The 26,483-nt window shown below is 32.7% G+C and overlaps 2 protein-coding genes across 3 annotated transcripts; both read right to left on the bottom strand.

Moving 5' to 3' along the window:
- Window positions 1-1,518: 1,518 nt before the first annotated feature.
- Window positions 1,519-9,580, bottom strand: LOC106769458 (mitochondrial proton/calcium exchanger protein-like). The gene is made up of 15 exons (XM_022783723.1): window positions 9,404-9,580; window positions 8,808-9,308; window positions 7,907-8,219; window positions 7,375-7,521; window positions 7,194-7,282; window positions 7,014-7,106; window positions 5,989-6,115; window positions 5,785-5,849; window positions 5,509-5,683; window positions 4,971-5,165; window positions 4,787-4,834; window positions 3,832-3,978; window positions 3,661-3,743; window positions 2,634-2,749; window positions 1,519-1,926 (listed from the first exon to the last, which is right to left on the bottom strand). Exons 2-15 carry the CDS (start codon window positions 9,299-9,301, stop codon window positions 1,835-1,837), a joined length of 2,184 nt encoding a protein of 727 aa, XP_022639444.1. The 5' UTR covers window positions 9,302-9,308; window positions 9,404-9,580; the 3' UTR covers window positions 1,519-1,834.
- A 3,068-nt stretch (window positions 9,581-12,648) lies between these two features.
- Window positions 12,649-20,153, bottom strand: LOC106768955 (serine/threonine-protein kinase TNNI3K). 2 transcript variants are annotated; one of them, XM_014654365.2, is made up of 13 exons: window positions 19,883-20,153; window positions 19,300-19,760; window positions 17,733-17,807; window positions 17,525-17,629; window positions 16,878-16,963; window positions 16,514-16,634; window positions 16,330-16,409; window positions 16,053-16,115; window positions 15,817-15,938; window positions 14,353-14,438; window positions 13,606-13,730; window positions 13,393-13,524; window positions 12,649-13,164 (listed from the first exon to the last, which is right to left on the bottom strand). In XM_014654365.2, the coding sequence occupies exons 2-13, from the start codon at window positions 19,723-19,725 to the stop codon at window positions 13,158-13,160; spliced, it is 1,428 nt and encodes a 475-aa protein (XP_014509851.1). In that variant the 5' UTR covers window positions 19,726-19,760; window positions 19,883-20,153; the 3' UTR covers window positions 12,649-13,157. The 2 variants fall into 2 exon arrangements, with proteins under 2 accessions (XP_014509851.1, XP_022639443.1); XM_022783722.1 differs by having other exon boundaries at window positions 19,300-19,757.
- Window positions 20,154-26,483: the final 6,330 nt, after the last annotated feature.

Raw genomic sequence — 26,483 nt, 5'->3', positions numbered from 1 at the left:
TCTTAACTCTCCTACCAAAATCCTTTCAATTTTGACATCATCATGTTATTAAAGATAAGTTTCCTTGCCTAAAAATAATTTTAGCTATAAGGATCACAAAGAAGAATTGGGAAAACTACAACATTCTACAAGTCTAAATAACACAAGCAGAAAGCAATCAACTAGTTAAGGGAGTCATTTTTTTCCAACAAACCAAAATAAAGCTCCAACATCACAAAAGAAAAGAATCAAAAGATTTTCCCAACAAGAAGATATATACTTCCTCTAAATTGAATTCTAATTGGGTAGGATAAATCCTAACTTTGCCAAATATTACACTGTAGAATTTGATAATGAAAGGATGAGAATTGAAATTAAAATCTTAGGAGAGAAAGATGAGAGAGAAGAAAAGAGAGAAAAGCAATTTGGTTTGTATGAAAATTGAAGAGAGAGAGAGAGAGAGAGAGAGAGAGGGAGTTTTACCTATAAACTACTTACTTTCATATTTTGTCAAAAACTATTTACAATATTTATGTTTAATGATTATAGAAAATCTTATTTTATTTATTGAAACAAATAATCTCTTCCTATTACGTAACAAATTTATTTGCCAACGCAATGTCATAACACAACTAATACATCTCAAAAACTATACTTTGTATATATTCATTTAAAATATATGCATTGTTTCATTAATAACTATGACATAACTAATTAAGAAAATTACTTTCACAGTGGGAAATTCACAACCAATAGTTGGTCACATTTATGTATTTTTAAATTATCATAAATCAAGTGTGTTAAGTAATATCCTCTAAAAGAAAAAGGAGATACTAATTGTCAAAGCATTGTGTTTTCGAAGTCATAAATTAAAAAATTTAACACAAAATTTAAAGAAATTAAGTAGTAAAAAAGAAATTTATTTCTCCAAAGAAATCCATGGTGCATGCAAATATAATGTCCAACATGTCTCGTGATAAAATAACTATACTCGTGAATGTGCTTGCCTAAGTCTAGTTTTGGATGTTTACATAAAAGATATATCTAATTGCATGCGATGATATACTTTTAACTAAAGAATTAAACCGAAGGAATTAACTTAAAATTCTCTGAAGACAAAATTTGAAAATAGAATTTTTACTTGCGTAGGAATTAGTTAAAGCATACATATTGCAATTTTAGGAGAAAAAAAATACATGTCATTGAAATCTATGATTGGAGAATGTGTAATTCTATAGGGTAAAAAGTAACGTAGAAACAATTATGCATCTAAAGCACTAGTGAAAGAAGTCAACTGCATATTGTCAAAAGAGACAAGACATTGAGAAAAATTGAGATAGATCTCATACTAAATATTTCTAAGGATTTGGATTTTAACAAAGTTGAATTGGCAGTTAGATCAATCAATTCATGTAATTAAGCTTACCTAAAAGAATAAGATTTTGTTATATCAAATGAGTTTTATTTCTTTGTACATACTACAGGATTCAGTTTTAATATAACAAATTGTTTTAAGTACAGTTATGTGTGCTTATAAGGTAGCTAAAAATTTATGAAAATATAATTGTGTTCCGCTCATATTTCACGGAAGTAATATAAGGTTAGTAATGCATCCCAATAGCCAATAAAGCCCAAGTATCGCATCATGTATAAACCAAAGTATGTGTGTGCTCAGCTGGCATAAATTTACAGAGCTTGCACACAATTCCTTTTAATCTGACAGCTACAATTGAACTACTTATTAATACATGAATACAAAATCAATGGCTAAAAACTTCGAGTGGCCTAGAGTCTATTTGTGCAACATACTTTGTGGCATGGTCAAATAAGATGCATCTGGAAGTCAAATGATGGATCATACACTCTCCCTGCTTCCATCTTCAGGTACATTACCATCTTCCCTCCAACTGCCCAACTTAACAATGTCCTCTACAAGTATTTTCCCATCTGTAGCGACAAAAAAACTATATCAGTAATTACAGTATTCATGAAATTATTTTCATATTAAATAGGAAGTTTGATAGATATTGTCGCTGAATATATTATAGTCTCGTCATTTCGAAACAGATAAATTTCTTGGTCCAACTTGCTCAGAAACACAAAAGACCCTAAAGGAAATGAAGAAAAAAAGAACGGAGGATTAATAAACAATTTGCTAATATACTTAATTAAAAAATAATAATTCAATATATAAAGAGGCCCCGGGAAATGGATATTTGCGTTGTTTCCTTTCATGGAAGTTCATATAAAACAGTCCTTAATGAAATTGTTTACAAAGTTGATAACTTGGCAGGGTAAACTATTTAACTGGTGACCAATTTAAATATGCGCGTACTTTAAAATGAAAAAAGGTAACATGAGAATTGAGAAGTGGAAAATACTTGTTTAGTAAAATCTTAATAGCAGTTATTTTAAAAGTGAATTTTAATCTACTGAATAATATTTTAATGGCTAACAATCCCGCTAAAACTCAGCAATACTTTTGGTTCCGTCACCTGTTGCTCTAAGGGGAAATTCCAAGAAAATTTCACTAGAATTCATTTCATGTCAATAAAGAAACAAAACTATTTTCAGATACAATACAGAGCAACCAAAATGAAGACTTCGTATGATTAAGAAAAGTTAGATTTATGCGTGAGAAAGAAATGACAGACCTCTATCTTTGGAAAGATTGCTGACAAGTTCTTGGATACCCTCCTTGCCCAATGTATCCTTTAAGTACATTGCAGCAGAGGCTACCTCCTCAGCAGTTACTTTCCCATCATAATCTCTGTAAAAAGGCCCAAAACAACTCTTGATATATGCAAATAAGAAATCATCATGCACATGACCGATTAAATTTATCTTGTGAAATAATAATCACACGCTGAAATCCCAAATATGATTTGACTTTTAAAACAAAAATGGAAATGTATTGTTCCCATTTGGGGTTGATTGTTAAGCTTTCAACATGGAAATGAGTTCAGACAATATACCTCTGCCATTCAAATGCAAGCAACTTATAATCATCAGCTAGAACAGAATCAAAATGTATGCACATCTTTCTCTTGGAATACAACACAAATTAAATAGTAAAATATAACACAAATCCTTCATAAGATTATAAAGCACGATTATAGTATATCAGTCTCTCCTTTAGTAAGAATCCAAATACCAAAAGAAAACATTCCACGACAATGGCAAACTAGAAAGATGCTAGTACCACACCCTCTTGAACGCATTTTTTTAATTATTTGTTGAAACTTATAGGAAACTACAAAGACTTGCCAGTTTCACTTTTTATTTAATGAAATCTACTCATGATTTTATCTTTTAAAAAAAAATTGTGTTAGAGAGTGCACTACCAACCTCAAAGCAACCAGGACAAATTACTACTGTTCAATAAACTTGAAGCAGTATATATCAAGAATGCAGGAACAATCACAAATTCACAGTTCAACTTCCACCAAACTGAATTTATGCAATTAGAGTATGAAACCACATATTTCACGTTATCAGATACGAATAGGACAAAGCATGAACAATATAAACACAATGTCGAAGAGCCTTAGATAAAAAAAGGCACCAGGTCCCTTTAGGGACTGCTAGATCATAGGAACCATCTCAGCCAGGCCACTTTGCCTAAACTTTAGAATAACTCCCCCCAAATCCCCAAATAACAATGTTGAAGCAAGTGAATACCTGTCTAGCAGCCTCCAACGATCACCAATTTTTGCATCCACGTCATCTATTTCCTTCTCGAGATTTTGAAGCATAGCATCAACCTGACAAATTTTAAATATTTACAGATTAAAGAAGTGTAAAATTAGTTTCTAGTATTTCCTAATAATAGATAAATGAGGCGGGTCTTACTCGGTTAATGAGTGCTGATGACACTTTATCCCCTTCACCAGACTCAGCAGTAATATCATGTTCCTCTCGGGCAGCTTTATATGCCTTAAAGGCATCTTTTTGACCATCTGAACCCTCCTTCTTTACCATGCTATTATAGAGCTCGATCTGGACACACAAACCAGTAAATGGATGGGTAATGGATTAAATATAGTGCTACAATTGTCATACAAAGGCAAAGACAACTGCAAATGCAATGCACATAAGGCCATATACTTCACCCTCACTATCACTATTGTTAAAAATGCTACCTTTTGACAATGTCAACAATGGATTATTTGTAGAATGATCGCTTGAATACATTGATTAGAGAGAGAAACATTTGATAGAAATAGTATTAATGTATAATATCAAATATATGAAATTGTTTATAGGTAATATTACTGTATTTTTCTATGAAATAAAAATTTTAAGATTCATTTCCTGTGTTGTTCTTGTCTTTGATTACCCAGCAACCAAAAATGTCTGGTTTGCCACTAAAAGCAAAAACATATTGATACAATTCAGTTGCACAACACAATAACTTCTTAAAAAGAAAAAAAAAATGAGTACTTGAAATATCACCAATTATTCTGCATATCCAAATTTTAAGAAAATGTCATAGAGGTTAATGTTTAACTTATTTGCAAATCATATTAAATATAAATTTAATGTTTTTGATGGAGTCTAAAATGTTCTTAGAAAAACTCATATGGAAAGTTATTCATTAAACAGACACATACTATTTTCTTTTCTGTGTCTTCATTAATGGATATTAGCACTTCATCTTTGGAAACATTTTCCAATGTGCTTGCATTCATAACCATTTTCAAATGATGTTATATAGTAGATAAAAACTTTAGCATACCGAAAAAATATATTCGAAGCAATCTATAGAAGATATAAAGAAAATGACATTCTGAAAGTTCAAATATACCTCTTTATTAACCAGCCGAAGAAAATCTTCCCGCTCTGTACTTACAGACTGCCAACAGACATAAGCACACATTAAACTGCTTACATGTTAATTAATATGCAGTATGTTAATTAGTATACATTGTACAAAATCAAAAAACAATTCACCAAATTGAAGGAAGATGTTTTAGGCATCAAATTCTCACCGATGCAGAAGCTAAAACTGCTAATGCACGACTAATTTCACACAATTGCTCTTTGTTTTCCACTGCTCTGTCTCTAGCAAGTTGGTGAGCCTCTTTTGCTGTAGAAATATTCATCTCATTCAGGGCCTTATCAACTTCACTAGAACTACTCTCCATCCTTGCTTGCACCACCTCTTGTCTCTCCTCCTCCTCTTCCTGCATTTCATTTGTAATATTGTTAAGTGTTGTACTTTTGGAAACACGGAATCATTGATCAAACGGAAGTTACTTAATTTTCATCAGTAGTTATGTAAACCTAGAAAATGAACTTATGGTGAATTCTAGCATATCAGACTAAAAATGAATTCTGCCAAAAAAATTATTGAAATTATTCTTTTTTGGTCACTGATACTTTCCAGTAGATTCTCCATTCTTCTCATATGAACCAGAGAAAATAGAAAACACTATAAGCAGAATAGTTTCGACCATATCATTCTAATGGAACAAAGATAACTTCAAACAGGACAAGTATTGAGAGCAATGCATTTCCATATTTTACCTTAATAAGTTCTTCTTGCATTTCAAGGAACTCCAGTTTCCTCCTCCTCTCTGAGACAGAATCTTCAGAGGGTAAAGATGTAACCTGTATAGTATCCACAACCTCATCGGGAAGAGAAGAAAGTGTAGCCTGTACAGCTTCTTCTGGTTTCAATTTCCCAGACACAGTAAACGACCTATAAATGACGTCAAGTGAGATTTCAAAATGCATATCAAACAGCTTTATTGTTTAACTTATTACTTGACCCGGTCATTGGAGGAAGCCTTAGCAGATTACCTTGAAAGTATCAAAAGGGATGATGGCACAGAGTGATTAAGAGATAAGTCAAGCCAATCTCGAAGCTGAAAAGGCAGGCTAGCAAATTTTAGAATAGAAACACCAAGGTAACATTTGATATTCAAGAAAGCTGACATTTCAATATCTTTATCAAGATCCGGTACTCAAACAGAACAAATATTCATGAATTGTTCCCAATACAACCTGTTGGCGCATTTCTTCAACAGAAAACAACCCAAGCATGCCTCGCTCTCTACAATCTTCCCGAAGTTCAGCTTCTGAAAGAGAATTCACACCTTCTGCTTGAATCAATTTATCATCTTCCTTAATCCTAACAAAAGGGGGACATGTAGCAAGTAACACACTTAAGATGTATGTCAAGTTAAATGGTAAATTTAAGTATAGAACATTAAAAGGTGAAAAAGAAAACTATTTTTCTGGGTTGTTGTCTTGTCACTAATGATGCTCATTAAACTACTATAGTTATAACACCAGAAAATGAATGCAGCAGCAGATAATAGCAGGTTGAAGTGTTATATTAACTACATTCAAACCAAGATTTGTACCAAATATTTTAGTGCCATAGCAGTAGTTTTGTGGAGCTCAAGCCTGAGGTCTCCAATCCATTTCCTTGCAGATCAAAATCTTTTAATCGATGGCATGTAAAGCGTTCAGACCAAAACAATGAGAAAAGGAAATAGTCCTTCCTCTACATTTTTTCTTTTTTATAAAAATTTCCTCTCTGAACAATTTAATCTTAAATAAATTGAAAGAAACAAATATTTTATTAGTTTAAACGATTAATCATGCATGATGGTACCAGTTTTCAAATGTTAACTGAATAATAAACTCCAATCCAAAAATAGGTCCAACCCAATTGAGTACCAAAGGTTGCATCAATGGATTGATGATAAATTTGATCTTTGAGCCCAATGACATTATTTGATTTATGAAATTAAACCTGTCAGTCAAGAGAAGGCTTCTCTGTAGCCACAACATACAGGAATATTTTTGTTGTATTCAGGCTTTTTGTACTTATATTTAAATAATTAATAAGCAAAAGATTATTTGTTATCTAATAATAGTAAGGGGAGGTAATATTTTCTAATAACATGGTACCTTTTTCGTTAGAGATTTTTTTTTTTCCAAAATACATTACAAAAAGATAAAACCCTAAGTTGCAATTAATAGTGTCAAACACTAAACTTACATGATAAAATGCATCTTACCTTCGTAAATGTTTTCTTAGCATATAGCGCAAGTATGCATCAGTGCCAAAAGGGCTGATTCCCATGTACTTGCACATATTGACTAATCGTGGCCTGCAAGCAAAGACGATGGAAGTCATGATACCACCTCACAACTGAGAAAAACAGCATATTGAAGTCAAACAGGATTAAGAGACCAACCTGCTTATATTATCTAGAGTAAGTTCATCGTTAAACAACTTAGCAAAGCCCAAAATTTCCTCATTAGAGACAGTTGCACCTCTTCTAATCTGCAGAGAGGAAATAAAGGTACAAATGACTAACCAGGAAAAAACTTCAGAAAGAAAGATACATAAACAATTGCTTGAACTAAATTTTTGACCATGTTTAAAAATTCATCAAGATCTTCAGCTGTTTTCTTTAGTTCTCCACTTCGGGAGTTCTGAACTTCTTTTGCCATTTCTTTGACTGTATCCTGAAGAAACCTTGCATACTCTATTCTTGCTTTGAGTCTCCTTTTCAATGCTTCCTACACATTAAGCAACTGAGTCACACAAACAACCTATGGTGGGCAATCAAATCCACATATTCATGCTAACTGAATTAGGAAAATAAATGAACACACGCTCTAAATATAGAGACAGAAAAATGGTTTCTAATCAGGATCATCAGCATCTATCACCAGCAGCCGTCAGAGAACATAGAACATGTACTAACATTAGCTCGTATATAATCTGTAATCAGATATCTGATCATTTTTAAGGTCTTTTAGAAGTTTGGTTTTGGAAGAGGAAACACTGTTTTTCTTTTTTATTTCTAAAAAATATTCTCCCTAATTTGATATCCCTTTAAAATAAAATAAAATGACCACCGACTAAAAGAATACAGCCTAAAAATCATTGATAATTTATTACCTGTTCTTTCATCTTGTCTTGAAATGTTGAAGGCAACATGTTAGGGAATAACTTTAGAAACACAGGGAGGAGGAATTCCATAAAGGGAACGATAATGAAAACTGCAAAAGGAACTAGCCGAAAGATATCAGCAGTAGTTCGTGTCAGTTGCTGTCGCTCCCTTCTGGAGAGACTCTTCCCACCTGCCAGCTTTAATAACAACCTGGAACTGATCCTCACATCAGCCCAGAGCAGCTTCGAACCCAACCAATAATGCTGCAACGTTGACACAAATTCCCCTTTCCAGTGAACCAGTTTTTTTGCCCAGTCCTCCCTATATCATCAAACAGAAACGCCAAGTCACCAACCATTAAAGAATAAACATTTCACTATTTCAAATTTCAATCTAACAAATTCAGAAGCCTTAGCTAAAAACGTTACACCAAAAAACACAATCATAAGCTCAATTTATAACTAATGTAATTCTCAAAAGTTAATGCAACAATTAGCAATATCAAAACACCAATTCGCCACTAATTAACAAACAAACATTTCACCGTTTCATATTTCTTTCTGCAACAGCAATCACAGCACAACTCTAGAATTTCAAAACTCTCAGACGCAATTTCTTTACTCTAAACACAACCATACCTTCAACTTAAAATCAAATACAATTTAAACAGCAAATGCAAGCATTACCAATCCTAAACGCCAAATTACCAACCATTAACAAACAAACATATCACTGTTTCAAATTTCAATCCGCATCAGCAATCGGCGCCACAGTAAAATAATTTCAAAGCCTCAGCTGCAATTTCCATACTCGAAACACAACCTTAACTACTACCGAAAATCTCAAATTAAACGAAATCCTCAACAGTAAATCCAAATTCGTGCAATTTAAGGAACAATAACTGCGGACCTACTCATAGATGCCACGGCTCGCAACGCAGGACCGATTCCCAAAAGAGCAGTCCACACTCTCCGCAAAACGCTTTGCACTTCCTTCGGCGACTCTTGCGACCGTTTCGCCATGGCTTTGGCCTTAGCAGTGGTCAAACCTTCAACAGCCTGATCACACTCCTCAGGAGACGCTTCTTTCCGCAACTTCGCCACTGCGTCATCATTCTCCTCCTGTTTCTTCGCCGCCGCCGACTGCGTCAACCACCGCACACCGATAGGCTCATTGAATCCCGAAAAACTGTCACGCGGAACCGCACTCCCGAATTTTCCTAATCCAAATCGATCGCACAAGTCTCTATACGGCGCCGTTCCATGCTTACAAGGAGTCCGAGGAGTTGTCGTAGCTATAGCACGTTCCAGAGAACGCACAGACCAAGTCGAAGAAGAAAAAGCGTCATTCACGTATGAATGGATGAATGTCTTCCTCCTTCTGAGAATCGCTCGCGACGCCATTCTCGAACTGACTTCCAAAAAGCCACAGCGGAAGATGAGAAACAAAGATTGAAGAAACGATCAAACGAATGAATATCTTCTTCTATTAAAAATATAACTGACTTCGAATTCCTTAGATCTTCCTTTTTTGTTTATTGCATGGCGAGTAGGAATTGGGTTGATGGTAGAAAAAACGTGAGCAAAATTTAGCTTACTTATACGGTCGAAGAAGACGGAGAGAGAATAGGAAGAAGAATATAGAAAGAAAGAGTTGTATAAGAGTTAGGGTGTTAGGAAAGTAGAGAAGAGAGGTTTAAGGTGTGTTTGTTCACGAGTTCTGTTTCCACTTTTATCCTTCTTACTTACATCTTTTTCATTTTTTACCCTTTCAATTCTTGCTGCTTGACTTCTTATTCAAGTTACTCAGGTCTAACTATTTCTTGTGTTTGGTTTAGGGTTTAGATTTATTATAATAACTTTTTATGCTAATAATAATAATAATAATAAATAAAACTTAGTTGTCAATAAAACTATATCATTAAAAATAAAAAAATATTTAGAATTTTGATCCACATATCAGTTAACTTTATTCATTGTATGTAACCAAAGCTCTATATCCTTTTGTTCCAAACACCCAAACTCTTTGTTTCTCTATTTTTTAAGCAACTCAATACATATTTAAGCAAATTAAATTAGCTACAATTGTTTAATTTTAGAATGAACAATGAAATTGATTCTCATATATCAATCTGAGTAAGTCTTTAAAGTAATAAAGTTAGATAACTAATTCCCACCATATTACAAATCATGTTAATTACTTAATTACAATAATATTAAAATAATTGAAATTTTTCCTTAACAAAAATGACATGTTTTGATCAATAATATTTAAAATAATACATTTAAAATTTATATATTCAATTATTATCATTAATAAGAATAAATAAACAATTGGTCATTAGTATCATGTTTTAAAATAAATTTGTTTTGTTTCTTTCATAACTTTTCTTTTATTGCTTTTAAAAAATAAAATAATTCTTTTATTTTTTATAGATATGTCTATTTAAAAAAAACTCAACACTAAAAAATAAACTATCAAAATCTAATTAAATATTAAGAGACATAATTATTAAAAGGAAAATATATGTGATAATCAAATCATTATAATAATCGGGTTATGAAAAACAAATATTTTTTCTTTTATATTCACTAAAAGTTATCATACAAAAGACTCATAAGATGAAAAGAAATACAAAAACTAATATTTTAATATCAAATGGGACAAAAAATTATTTTTTTCTTATAATGAAACAAAATATGTGAAAAATGATAACAGAAAAAATGAGGTTTTACAAAAAATCAATGTGAATAAATGGATGAATTTGTGCATATTAATATAATTTTACTAATTCAAGACTCCTCAAAATAGACAACAATATTTGAAGAAGCAAATTAATGGCTTATTATTAATTTCAATATTATTAAAGATTTGTGTGTTGAGACTTTTCCTTGTCTCTCAAAAAATCTAGTGCTAAATATACACTTGATAGAACATTTGTAGCAAGGGAAGCAATGGTAAGAGTTCTTAAACATAACTTATATCATGCTTCGGGCATAATAAAGCAAGAGGAAAACTCAATTTTTTTTTTATGGAAGCATCAACTCAGTAATCAATTTTTTAGATTAGAAGAAGCTCTCTAAAACTTTATATATAGTACTATAAGTAAGGTTGGGCAAAAATAACTTATCTGTATTGTACTATAGTTAATTGTATCATATTATATTAAAAAAACCGATCTACTTATACTAAAAGTTCAGTATACTATTTTATGGTTCAGTAACTGAACTTATATAAGTTTCGATTCAGTTAACTATGATAAATGTATCTACTATTTTTTCTTCCCTAGTTCTCATTCAATTGCTTAGTCTTGCAAAAAAAAAGTTATTTAATAATAAGATATTAATAAAAGAAACTGTTCACATGAAAAATTAATAATTAATTTTTTAAGACAAAATTTTTTTATCACAAATTTTTATATTTTTTATTAATAAACATATATTATTTTTTAAATAATATTATTTTTAGTAATAAAAGTAAAATACATTTTTTTAAATTTAATTTTATTAAATGATTAAATAATAGAAATCATAAATAAAAAAGAGTATATAAATAAGTGGTTCAGTTTTTAAATATAGTACAGTTAAGTGGATCAGTTTTTATATAAAATAGAATTATTATTGTTGGAGCAAAAGGAATATTTGTTATTTTTATATTGTTGATGAAAAATCTTATGTATAAATTAAAATTTCTACAATAACAATCTTGATTCCGTGTATTGTCATAGAATAAAAGCTTATGGATTGCGTACAAGATAATTTATTAAACTATAAAGATAATTAAATTCATTGTATTGTTAGTATAATTAGTAGTTCAGTTTAAAATTAGTATAATTCAGATTAAAATTAGTATAATTAGTAATTTAGTTCAGTTTATATTGTATTTTAGTACAATTTAATATAGTTCAATTCAGTAGTTTAATTCAGTTTAAACAAATTAATTTTTAGTTCAGTATAGATTTTAACAGTACAGTTCAGTTCTATTTGTCCACCTCTAACTATAGGTCCTATGTGGTGCTAGAAAACGTAGGCCTATATAAGTTACAACTTCAAAAATTTAAATCAATTTAGCATGTATCCTTACACAAATTATATCAATATTCCTTTGTCTAATATCGCAATTACTATTCAATTATTATTTTTTCTCACTCTCATAAGACTTCCACAACAGTTTATCTAGACATATTATTAATTGACCAATTTCAATTAGTTATGATTTCACATAAGTATGATAGTAGTAAATTTTAGATTAAGACTAGAATATTAAAATAGAAAAACTGTAGTGCACAATTATTTTGTACAAGTATGAGAAATCGTTAGTATAACATTCAAAAGAGAATCACACGCACCAAAATAATAAAAAGAAACATTATGTAACTCTAGTTTTGAACCTGAATTGCATTAAAAGCAACGCCTTTGACCTCTATTTCTCTTTCAAGAGAATGTACATAGATATCATTCCCGTTTGATTCTTCCATCTTCCCTACTTTATTTTTCAGTATTTTTTTTTTTCTTTACGTTAGTTTTGGGACAAAATGAACTAAACCATGAATTTTTCATATAAATTAGTACAAATACATGTATAATATTTGTAAAAAAAATTATACACGAAAGTACATAAACATTATCTTAATTCTTAAAAGGATAAATTATTCAAAATAAATTAAAATGATAAAAGAAATATATAATTATCAAATTTCAAGTTCTCATCAAGTAACTATTAATTGTAATTACTAATTTGCATTCATCCATAAAATAGTTAATGTTATCAATCAATTTCAACTCAAATATTAAAAGACATGAAGTTATCAGCTTTTGTTTCAAGAGCAGCTAATTAAACTATTGAGGGACAAAAACCAGATTCCATACAAGTAAACATTTTTTTGGGTGGTGGGCTGGTACAAGGCACGCAACACATAGGGTGCCGAATGATGATGGGAATAGAAGCAAATAGTAGTCTATCTATAAGTATATAAACACATTTTTATTAGAAAATTTCTGATAAATGTTATGCCGTTTATGGTACATTGTACAGAGAGGAGCTGTTCCAGAACCTCCAGTGGCCGGGTGGAACCGGGGAAAATCATTTTCACGCTCAAAATCCAAGCTCAGGTTAATAGTATCCAATTCCAAAGTTATTAATTGCAATGGCTATTCACGGTACACCAACACCAACAACAACACGAAGCTCACAAACTGGTTTTGAGGATCCACCTGAACTTGATTTTTCCTCTTTGCCACATAGCATGTATGCTGTTGTTTATTTCCTGCACGCATTTAAAATATATCATGGTAATGCCAAGTTTTGAAGTCAGAAAAGAGAGTTCATTAACAAGTACAACAATAGTATTAGTTTTTTCGCTATTAGCATTGATCAAATTGAAACTAAAATGCTACCTCACTACCACAAGGGTGGTTTGATCCTTACGATTTCAAGGTACAATAAGTCTAGTAAGTAAAATTTTACAGGGATATAATCAATCTCAAAAACATACCAAGGAAGCTTAAAAGTATCTTTCCACCATCCTTGTTTTGAGCAAGTTGCAACAATTTTGTTCAACCGTACAATGACCTGAGAAAATGTTGGCCTGACTACAGGAGTTGGATCCCAACATTCCTCAATCAACCTGCATAAACTACGATAGTTAGACCGTTTTTAAATTAAACTGAAGCTTGAAGACCTAATTTTAAGTTTAAAACAGACTAACTCTTTCAAATCCGGAGGATAATGTTTTGTTTTGATCTTGATTGTCGGTCTTTTCCCCTCTAAGCACATTAGTTGTACTACCTCCTCCGAGGGCTTGGGATGGAAGGGAGGCGTACCCTCTAACATCTGGGTCCATAAATGATACATTAAATTGAAAAAAGTGTTGAATTTCAACGAATAGACAAATAATATGCGGAAGACAATCCTAAACTTCAAAACAATAAAATGAATCTAGAAAATCTAAAAAGCTTTTTTTTTTTTCATGAAAACAGAAGTGCATCAATCTTCTTAAGGAACTAAAACGTGATAGAACATATGAAGAAATGTCAAGAAAATGTTGTTAAATTCATCATCCTTCCTGTCAGCACCCAACACAAGCCCGTACCCTTCTGAGCATCAACTCGTGATCTCAGCTCTAAAAAAGTCTGTAGATTGAGTGCATACGGCTAAGCTAAAAACTAAAGCCTATAACTGGAGATCATTAGACTAAGCGTCACTATTCAATGTAATCTCACATGTTCTGAAGGCAAAAGGCTGATAGAAAACAATAAAAACTAAAGCCTATAACTGGAGAGCATTAGACTAAGCGTCACTATTCAATGTAATCTCACATGTTCTGAAGGCAAAAGGCTGATAGAAAACAATAAAAACAAGAACCTTATCAAGAGAAAAATAATTTGTAAACTAATTAATCCGATATACTGAACATAACAGATTGGCATTATTATGTGTTACAAAAATCAGGTACCTCATATATAATGAGACCAAAAGAATATGCATCCACACTTCTATCAAATACTTCATCTTTGTAAATCTCTGGTGCCACGTACAAGCCTGCAATGAATACAACCAAATCAATAACCACGAAATGTACTTTTATTTTAGCAATTCTAATATGCAAATATATCGCTTAATCTTTCTTGAAATGCTTGTCAGTTTTCTTTCCATTTTTCCACAAAGTATGCATTTTCTTTTATATTTGGCAGTTGTTGGGCAAAGGGACCATGGTTTAGAAATGAAACAAGTATCGAGCTATCAATGAGGAAAACTTCTGTTATCATAATGGCAGTTTCACCTTTTTAAATCTCTACCGTTATTTAAAAGAAAACCCCCCATCATATTGTCCAATTTTTGCTTTCACCGAAATCCCATAATTAATTACACATTTATAACAAAATAAAATATAAACAGTTATTCATATGTAGCTGCACTATTTTAAAGAACACTTCATTACAACAAAAAATTGCCGGGCTGTCTAATATCCTATTTAACAATAAAGAATACACAATAAACATGTATATCTTGTTAGACCCATTCTATTGACAATTTTTTTCATTCTTCCTGCTCTGAATTTTACCGGTGCAGTGTAATGTAAATGAGAAGATGCACAAGGCATCAGTTTAGCACAGCCATTCCATAGCACACCATAAATGCAACAAATCCTAAAAAAAAAAAGTTTAGAGAAAAGGGTTTAAGGGCTTGTTGGGACAAACTTTTCCATAAAGATTTCTAGAAGAGAATAATAAAAGGAAAAAATGAAATAATTTTTTTATAAATTAAAATTAGTTTATGCACAGGTTAAAAAATAAAAACTTAGAAAAGTCATATTTGAAAGAGCCTCAAGGAATTAGCTTATACATAAAACTAATTTTAACTTTTAGAGAAACTCACTCAATTTTTTTTTTTTCGTCTTATTTTTCTCACCTAAAAGTTAATATGAAGTTTGTCTAAAAAGACCCTTCACCTCAAAACTGTAATGACCTGTATAAGACCATCAAATAGGGGTAAAGTATGCGCAATGGAAAAAATCTCGACATCCCAAATGATGAACTACAAAAGTTCCATCTCTATCCCCTTAAGTCCAGCAAGTTTTGACATAGAATTCTAAATGAATAATTAAAAGAGTATATAGTGAACTTAAGATGTAATAGGAATTAATTTAAAGAAGTTCCTGGACAGTATTATATCATTTTTCATGGCCTAAAACCCAAGCTTAGGGCAGCTAATGAGACTTGTCATATCCAATCTTAGAAGGTATAATTCGTCCCGGAAAAGGATTTTCCTATTGCAATCACAAATCTGATATGTTCAGTCAGTTGTAACTAAACTGAATCCTAATGCTAGAAAATGGGACACTGGATTATAAAAACCTTCCAAACAGAGGAAGGAGAAGAAATGAAACATATTTCTGTTGAAAATATTCAAAACTTACTTGAAAGATCAATGTTAGGGTCAGGCTGCACCAGCTTTGCTTGATCAGCTGAGATGAGAGAAAATCTCGCAGTGCCAAATCCACCTATCTTCAATTGCCCTCCATTATCGAGCAAAATATTTCTGGCACCTTACCAAAATTTCATATATTAAAGGAACAGTAATCCCATGAGAAAAAATCTAATTCAAAATGCACTCAGTCATAACTAAACATCAGATTGTATCAAGTGATCTTACTTTGGCTTTAAATCACAGTGAATAATCGGTTCTGGTTTGCATTCATGAAGATAGTTCATGCCCCTGCCAACAACAAATTATCAAGATAACTTACATAGACAATCTAGTAGAATTTCCAATAAATTTATAATCAATTAGCACACTGTAAACTTAGAAAGTTAAGAAAATGACTTTAGGAGCCTTTTGGAAATCAACGACCATATAAGAGATAATAAAAGTAAGAAAAGGGCGTGAGTTTTTTCAAAGAACCGTGTAGTTCCTTGAAATGGTTACTTGCCTAGCAACATCTAGAGCAAAACGTAGAACTTTTGATGGGGACAAACGCCCTTTCTTTTGTAGATAGCTTGCCAGATCACCCTGAAAAAAAAAAAATTGATATAAACAAAGAAAAGTGAGTTAGATACAATCATACGAGAAACTTACTCTGCGAGGATACAGAGGGATAGAGAGGATAAGCTTACCTTAGCATGGTACTCACGCACAATCATCATAGGTACATTTTGGGTTACAGCTCCAACAAACTGGACCAGATTGGGATGTCGCACCCTTTCTAATAATGTGAGCTCATGTTTGAAAGCATTTCTGAGTGAATTTTTGATATTGTGAAAAATTAGAGCCAAGGTTCAGTAATAAAGTACAGAAAAAAAAAAAAAAAAAACACCAGTTCGGGCCATCTACAAGACCAGAAATCAAAGTGAAAAGTAGTGACATATGCAGTCAGACAGGAACTTAGCCAAACAACATCAAACAACCTGATTGATTCGCAAGAAGCATATCATACAATCACTCTCACAAGCATGTTCAATTGCTAAGATATGTACATACATGGTATCAGGATCTGTATAACTGTCCTTGTCAAGTATCTTCACTGCAACCTTTGTGCCATTCCATTTAGCTACTTGATATGTTCCCTGCAAATAGACGGATCAAACAGCAGTGAAGAACTATACAAACAAGTTTAACACACATCACTGTTTAGCTTTATAAATGTCAGATGTTTATAGATCCGTGAACAAGATCACACAAAGAATTCACCACATTAGGTACCAACAATTAGAAATAAAAGATTGGGAAAAATGAATAAAAAAATCAGATGGTTGCCAAAGGGAGCCCAGTGCACAGGTAACGAAATATGACAAAACAATTATTTAATGCGTGCAGTAATAAACACAACGTAACACATTACTGGTCACGAAAATTACATTACTACAGAGAAATGTTTAAGAATATGCAAATTATCATAGTTGATCAATTTCAAAGTTAATATGCTCCCTCAGAGTCATCGTAATTGTCTCAATTGCAATTATCAACTTGCATTTTTCATGAACAAATACCATGACCGGGTGGAATCCCAGTTGAATAATATCCCAGAAAAGGCATAACTATTAAATAATCAAATAAAATATAACCAAGTGAACAAAATTCAATCCCAGTTCCCAACGAAAGTAAGAAAGAAAGAAAGAGAAACATACTTTTGAAATACCATCGCTCTTCCGAACCTGTAGCTCTAACGGGTTGAGTTCATATTCCGGAACTTCACGAGGATTCGCAACGGTCATTGGAGTCTTCCTGGTTTTCTGAACATGTCAAAGATAATTAACCAGTAAGTCGTTAAATTCAATCCGACATATTTACCACCATTTGTTGATCCATAACAAACAAAGAACGGTAGCACAATACCGGCACTTTCGCTCCACGAGCCTTCAACATGTAATAAATCTCTGTATTTCCATAATATTTGGCATCGGCTGCCGCCTGCACAACCACACATCCATCACCACTTAACATAGAAAAACAAATCAATTTTAACCTTTAAAGCAATAATTTGATATAAATGTACTCAGAATATATTTTTTAAACTCTCATGCAATTAAAAATATTTATATGTTCAATTAAATTAGTTTTATATTATCTATCTTAAAAAATCATTAAAACACTATTATGATTCATTGACAATTTTTAAAATTACGATAGTAATATATTTAATTGTCATGCCCTTTTTGCATTATCAAATCTGCAACCAAATCGAAAATGAGGATTTCGCGGTTTAGAAATGCCAAATCCTGCAAGGCATTTATTCCATGTCACGCTGGGGGAAGACGAGCACATGAGGCGGAAGATTTTGTAGGTAAGTGTCACGTTCAAGTTACTGACTTTCACATAACCTATCTTTCAAGTCAAAATCCAGTACTTCCTATCATAATTTTTTATAGATAATATGAAAAAACTCTTCAAATTTTTCCTGATTATTGTAATATATAATTCTTCATATTCTATGAAACACGAACTCCAACCCGGAGAAAACTATTACCTGTTCCAAGTATAAATCTATTCTGATTTCAGTAAGAAAAAAAGTATACATGAATAATTTAAGTATTTTTTATGGTTATGATATACCTTTAATATTTTAAAAAAAATCAATTGCGAAGAGTTTTCCAGAATTTAAAATTACCTAAACAATGCAATTCATTACTAGATGTACGGTCTCTGAATTTATTAAAGAAAAACTTTTTTTAACATTTTCACAATTATTTAAGTGGCAGCTGATTTGTGCATTTAAAATATTATTTTTAAAAAATTTAAAATGGGCCAATAAATTTTTGACATATAATTATTGTTAAAAAGTTGTTAACTTTTAATTGTTAACCATCCTTGACTAAATTATTTATCCACAAATAAAAAGATAAATGAACAGTCAGAAGCACATTAGCACTCTGACTACAAAAACAAAAAATATATATAAATAACATATTCAGACGTTGATAAGATGTTGATATATAGGGCGTTGGGTGTTAGAAAAGAATTAGCTAGGACTAGATATAACAATATGATATAATATTAGATAATAATTTCTCTTAAATAAAGACCAGACCGAACACATGCAATATGTTTGAAGCATAAAAACAGAGACACCAAACACAAAAAAACATGATATGTCTAAAACATAAAATAAAATAAAATAAAAATGTCAATATTCAACTTTTTTCAAACAAACCAACTACTTTTTTCTTAAGTAAACCATACAAAAAGTAAGAGACGTTTATTATTATATTATAAGCTGATTATTCTAAAGGCTAAAAATAATTGAAGTACAGAACGAAAATTGTGGAGCAAGTATGGGAAATCTGTCTCCGAAGTCAAAAGTTGACAGTTTAAATTATCAGTGGATTTAAATTAAATTAATAACAGTAATATACTCGATAATTCTATAATAAATTAATAATTAGCAGAAGAGATAGGAAATTACGGTACTGCCCCAGCGATCGCGGGCGTCGATGTTGGCCTTGCGGGTAAGGAGGAGACGGGCAACCTCGGCGTGACCTTCGCAGGCGGCGATGTGGAGGGCAGTGCGGCCGTCGAGGTCGATACTGTTGACGTCGATGCCTTCGTTGAGCAAATCCTCAACCCCCTTGACGTCGCCTCGGCACGCCATGAAGAGCAGCTGCATGGTGGAGTCAAGGTTCTCGGGCACGGTGAGCTCCGCCTGGTCGTGTTCGGGGCTCCTCCGTATCGGATCCAACGACGACTGCCGCCCGAAGCTGAACCGCTGGTTGTTCCGGCGTGGATCGAGCGAGGCCTGGCGCGTGAACTGCCGGCTCAGGCTCTTCCGCAGCGACCCCGACGACAACTGCCGCGAGATGCCGCGCTTCAGCTGCGCGGCAATGTTTTCCATGGCCGCCGCCGAAGGATTACGCACCACAAAAGCTTCTAACAATCAATCAACGAATCAATCAATCAATCAACAAACAGAGAGTGCCAGCGAGCATGCTCTACATGTTGGAACGGATCCAACCTGCAGCTTTGATTATGGTATTGGAAAGTATACGAACCGAATAGAAGGAAGCAGAGCGAGCGAGGGAAAATAATAACCACGAAATCAATAACAGAAACTCTTTATTCTTATTTTTGGATTCATCCTTCATTCTCTCATCACTCACACGTTTCCATTTTAAGAGAATCAAGCCGTGGTTGTCTCTGTCTCTCACCTTTTCTTTTCCTTTTTCATCTCTTCTAATTAGATCATGGCTCTGCCTGCACTCTCCCCCCTGTTGGGGTAGGTTTCATTGACTTACCACGACCTCAATCACTCAATTTTTCCTTTTTTTTTTTCATTTCTTCAAAAATTAATTAATTATAGTTGAAAATTCAAAACACGCGTTAATGAAGAATAATTATATATCTTTTAATTATAATTATACTTTTGTTTTAAATTGTTTTTTTAAAGAGTAATAATAATAAAATTTAAAATAATGCACATCCACACAATGCAAGTTTTCAGTTGGATTTGCATGTGGAACTTTGTCTTCTTCCATGCAGAAGAAGATATATAGCAATTTTAGAAGTACAAGTAGGTTGAATTAATTAATTAGCTCCCCAAATTTGAAACCATGAAATCCAAATTATGATTCAATTCATGGGTCAGCCACAACTACATAATTAACCTTCTCAAATTAAATACAAATTATGTCCACCTTCATTAGTTCTTATCCTGTCTTCAATAAAAAAATAGTAATTAATCATGTCGGCTTTTATACTTTTACATTAATTTTGTCTTCTTTTCTTTTCAAAAACCTTTTCTATTGCAAAATTTATTTTGTTAAATTTTAATTCCATAGATAAGACTTTATAATTATCTATAAAATATGTATAGTAAATATATAATATTTCACATTAACCAAATCGGACAGTTTTGAAGGAAAAAAAAAACAGTTAAAACAGTGAGAGGATGATTGTACCAGCAGGTAAGACTGAACAACAATTGTCAGAGACGTTCGATCTTATTCGATAAACAAGTCTTTTTTTAAAAGGATTAAGGTAAAGAAAGGATAATTAGGAGTATTGGGTTGAGATTAGGTAAGGATTAAAATTTTACTAATCTCAAGCTTATATCAAAAACTATAAATACAAGTCAAAAGTAAAAAATAGATAATCGCATTTAGTGTGTATTTAATATCATTGCAACTTCCATAAGCACAATTTGTTAACTTTAACATAAAAAATATTTGATAGATACACTTCGAAACTCTAGTAAATGTTAAAAGTGAGCTCCCATCCGAAAGAAAGCATATTACATATCTTTATAGTTGAAAATATCATATTATTAGGGAAAAGACTAATTAATATTTAAATAATAATTTTTTTTATTTCTTATTTAATTTTCAAGAATATATCTCCAGCAATGACTCCTCACCTAAAAAATTTAATCACCCTTCACCTAGAAAACAGAAAGGTGATCACTGCCATAGTCCTTGTGGACCAACGCATTCTATGTCATTAATTTTTAAGGTTTTCTTTTTCTATCTTGCAAGAGACAAAGAAAATAATGGACACCTGTTCAAGCGTCGTTTTGCGTTGGTGTTACTAAAGTTGTGCAAGTTGGATTTGTAACACATCTATCCAATTGAAATGTAACACGTGATAGGAATTCAACACTGTCAGAATAATGTTTGATGTTTGGTTTCAGAATAAAATGTTTTGTTTGTTTTCCTTTCTTTTTAGCAAAGAAACAAATAGTAGTGCGATTTTTTTTGTTGGAATGCAGATTAGTGTACAACTCACGCCCGATTGACCTTTTCAAACAAAAAAAAAGTACATTTCGGTGTAAAATAATATTGGGTGGATTAAAAATATTTTATATTCATGTCTCTTTTAAAGTTTTCTTATTCTCTTTTGAGTTGTTATTCACAAATAAAATAAAGTATAAATAGAGTGTAACACCTTTTAAATTATCATATAATTGTTTATCTTATTTGCACTTTAAATAAGAGAGTTAAAAAATCTTTCTCTTAAACTTTTATTTGTTATAATTAAGTATATTAAAAAATTTGTATTTTATTCAGTTAAAATTTGAAAGTTAAAAGACATTAAAAAAAATAGTATAATGAAGTAAAATAATAATAATATTTTTAAAATTCAGATAATAATATTAAAAGAAAAAACTTGTACAAGTTTTAAAATAATAACATTATATTAAAAAAATAAGAAAAAATTATTATTACTTTCATGAAACCTCAGTATGTTGGGTATAACGTTGAAGTCAACTCTCAAAGTTTACAAGGTCGTTTAAGGGGTTCAAAACTTGTTTTCCAAATTTTATTGTAGTCATTCGTCAAAATAGAAGACATTATGATGCCCGAGTCAGCTTAATGTTCAACAATTCAGGTATTAATGGTGTAGTAAATGTAATCACCTACCTTCTTACCTCAAACATTTATTTATAGATTTTGAGGTGAGTTTTTCATTAACAACAACATAATTATGGCCCAATTGTTGATAATCATACTTCATCTTAAGTTGTTCAGCCTTAGAGTTAATCGCCTTCACAATTCACTGATCGGTTAAGCTCTACGATTGTACGGTCCCGATGATGGTATGTTCAAGCATCTTACTAATAGTTGATCATCCAGTCTATGGCTGACCATGACCACATTCGCTAGCCACATGGTATAGGTAACTCTCAAATAAAGCCTGTTTCCGCAACTTTTAACTTTGGCCTCTACGACTTTTTTTTCTCTCTTCGCCCAGATGATGCTTGTGTTTGTTCCACTGGGCGAGCCTCCTTAAACAGAGTCAGCTTGTGGGACCCAAGGATGAATGTTTGGTATGTCTATTGTTGTCCAATAGCACTCACATCAACGCCTGTTCGTGGTTTCCACCAATGCTTGTTACTTGGTCTTCTTGTTTCCCCAAAACCAATTGATTAATCTTGTTGCTCCATATGGTCTACTGTGTTGGTCATGGGATTCAGGCTAGTCATGGTCAATTATGAACGTCCGACCTTGTGTGGAGAATATAGGGTGTCACCTTCGGCCCTATTACATAACACTCTCATACGGTCTTTTGATTTGCATGGACGATGCATGTTGTCCCCCTTTCAGAAGGAAACTTCATCGCCAAGTGGGGTGTAGAGACCATGACACTAAACACATTTAGGCATGGTCATCGGTATGTTGAAAGAGGTGTTAGCCTCTACCTCGGGATACCTCACCCGCACTTTTTGGTATCTTGTCTGACACCCAGTCTTATCCTTAAGTCTACGTACCCTCGGGTGTCCACTCTATCTCCCATGATCGCATAACAAGCTATTTCAGTTGTTATCATTATCTAGTCACCTTGGTTAGGATTGAGAATCTTGAAGTCCTCGTTTGTGAACATGATGGGCGATATGGATTTCAGTTTTGTATCCACCAGGTAGACATTCTTTAGGGCCTGAACGTGATGCTTGCGAATTGATGACGAGGATCCACCTCCTATGAAACCTCTTAAGATGGTGTTAATGTGATTGCGCATCGAGCGGTCCCTACTTATACTTTGACTCCTACTCCCATGCTTAGAGTCATGTCGTCTCTTGGTCCTAGAGGAGTGGTGGGAATGCTCTCTCCTCCTTTTAGGACTTCTCTGCTCCTACGCCAAGTTCAACTAAACGTTTGACAATTCAAATATTAATGGTGCAACAAATACAATCACGTACCTCCTTACTTAGATATTTATAGATTTTAGAGTGGACTTTTGATTAACAACGACCTATTTATGATCCAATTTTTGATAATCATACTTTACCTTAAATTGCTTAACGCTAAAGTTAATCACCTTCACAATTGACTGATCGAGCAAGGTCTGTGACTTTTTGATCCCAAAGGTGGTATGTTCAAGTATCTCACTAATGGTTGACCGTCCAGTTTATGGCTATATGCATAATCATATGGTATAATATATATGAAGGTTCTTTATCTTTTTTCAATTTCTCACTGATTAAATTAAATTTTAAAATGACAAGAAACTGAGATAAAATTGAAAAACGAGGAAGAAGACTTAATGATTGGTGCAAGCACAGAGAAAAGAAACACAAAGACGATGAAGCTTATCTTCTCCTTGTTACTATTTAATAATCATATTATATTATTATACAAATATTTTATTATTATTATTATTAATTTTACAATACGTCACACTTTCATGTGTCATATTTTGTACTTAATCTATATGTAATTTTGTACTTGATTTATATGCTTTTTTTTTAAATCTAATTTAAATGGAACTAAAATTAAATTTAATATACATTGTTAATGATATTAAATTAAGTAAAATCAATTTGATATACTTTACTTTTAGATATTCATTATATATGTATTAGACAAACTTGAGTCGATCCTTTTGTTGAGGCCAACTTGGTATGATCCTTCATCTTAGGTCGACCTAACTAAAACTTAGGTCCTGGTTGACTTAGCTTAATCATTTGGTAAGAGTTAACATGGGCTAACCTTAGGTCGTGACCAACTCAAGCATAATTTCAACTAGGATTGATTATGGGTGACCTTCGGTCGAGATCGACTTAAACGAAGCTTTGACTAAAACTGACTTAAGCCAACTCAGGTCGACCTTCGACAAAACTTAACTCGACTGAGTTTTTGTCGAGTTGACTAGGTTAACCTTCAGTCCGACCAACTCGGTCAACCTTCAATCAAGCCGACTCAATAGACCTTTTTCCATCTGAAATCGGTCAACCACAGATCAGGTTAACTCCTACAATCTTTATCTGGGCTGACATAATCAAACTTTAATTGAAAATGACTCATTCGACCTTAACTTGACCAATTCAATTGACCTTTGGCCTAGAAGACTCGATCAACCATTGATAATAACAACTATGATCTTCGATTGTGTTGACTCTCTTATGGGTGTCGCCGCCCAATCAAATTAGATGTGCAATAGATGTGCAGTATAGACNAGGGAATGACCCCTAGGTCGTCTCCCAAAGACCAATTTTGCAATTCAGCATCAAGTCAAACACACAATGGGGGGGGTTCAAAGTATTTCAAAAGAGAATTACACTAAATTAAAATGCATGAAAATATTAAACTAAACAATACAACTAAATATTTAAACACGGTTAAATTAAATTAAATGCAAAATTAAACTAAAAGATTAAAAGCAATTAATAAAAAAAAGAAAATTAATTCAAAACAAAAGAAAATAAACAATCCTAATTTTCTTTACCAACACGTGTCCTCATTCTTCAAATGTTAATTCCCAATTTGTGAGGCTTGGAAATTGTTCCAGCCGAGAGCTACCCCAGTTTCCTCTGCTTCAGCCGAGAACCTCTAATTTAACATCTTCTTCTCAAAATCAATTCCTTTGCAAATGACNTTCTNGGTTCTCTCTCCAAATAGCATCTCATTGCTTCACCAAAACCGTGACAGCACCCTCTCTCCACATGGACCGTGATTCTCTCATCCGTACTGCACCAATTCAAGCTTCAAAATGAGATTAAATTCTCTTCTTCCAAGACGTGGCAGTAGCCTCTTCTAATGAACAATTTCATGAGTCAAACAATAAGCATTAAATGTGCACCAATCAAAGCTGCAGTAACTCTCCCAATAAATCAATTCTTCACTTCTTAAAATTAATTGGAATCACAAGCATCAATTCACCAACTAAACTCCTCTTTAATATTCGGACAACTCCATTCCCTAAGACATCATGTGCTTACTAAATGAAATAGCAATTAAATGATAGAACTTTCTTTCTTCATTCAGCAACGTCCCATCACCTCAAGCCAATCCCCTCTGCACTCATTTGAATGAAAACCGTGACCCTACACATCAGCTCACATCACCGTACTGCAGCATTTTATGCCATGGATATTGAAGAAAACTTTGTCAAAGTATGCTAGCCCAAAAGAGATTGAAAGCACCGAATAAAATGCAAGCAATGTGAGTAAACTTAAATGTACCAAAACGCAACAACAATAAGGGTGGCAGCTGGCCCTTCGTCACTAGCTTCAATCACTTCCACCAATTAATATTTAAACCCATCACCAAATGAAAGTTGGAACATGTGGCAGCTCACTCTCTCAACCATTTAAAGCAACGTTTAAACCATATTCTTTCAAAAGCAAAACGGAAATGGTGTATTAATTAGGGAACTCCCCCTTCGAGATTTTTGCTGCATCGTTTTTAATCAACAAGAAATTCCATGGCTAACAAAATAATGTTGCAGCAATTTTCATAATGGAAAGGAAATAAAGGAGAAAAGTGCTTCTATTATTTTTAACCTCTGAATCGTGTGCTCATTTTCTCCCTGGGAAATAACATTCAAAACCCCAAAAGTCTCCAAAAACCCATTGAAAAACGAAAACTCCCAAGAGAAAATTCCTCTGCAAGGTGACGGCACACACACCCCTAGGTCTGAGAATGAGTCACCAAAAAAATAATGAGAGGGTAGGGTCCACCCAAAACCCTAGGGACATGTCATTTTTTCTATTGGGCTTAAGTCTCCTCTACAAAATTGGCCCAAATAATACAAAACTTAAATTAAAAAGTCTAATCTACTAAATTAAAAATTGACTAATCCTAAAGTGCCTTTGTGGAGAATCTTCAATTTGCTAGGTGTCCTTCCAAAAATCCCAAAGAATAGTTCCAAAATTGCCCT

Source organism: Vigna radiata, chromosome 7 (genome assembly GCF_000741045.1).
Source record: "Vigna radiata var. radiata cultivar VC1973A chromosome 7, Vradiata_ver6, whole genome shotgun sequence".
NCBI classification, from domain to species: Eukaryota; Viridiplantae; Streptophyta; class Magnoliopsida; order Fabales; family Fabaceae; genus Vigna; species Vigna radiata.
Note: the sequence above shows the minus strand (reverse complement) of the source record. Positions and strands in the feature narration are given on the sequence as shown.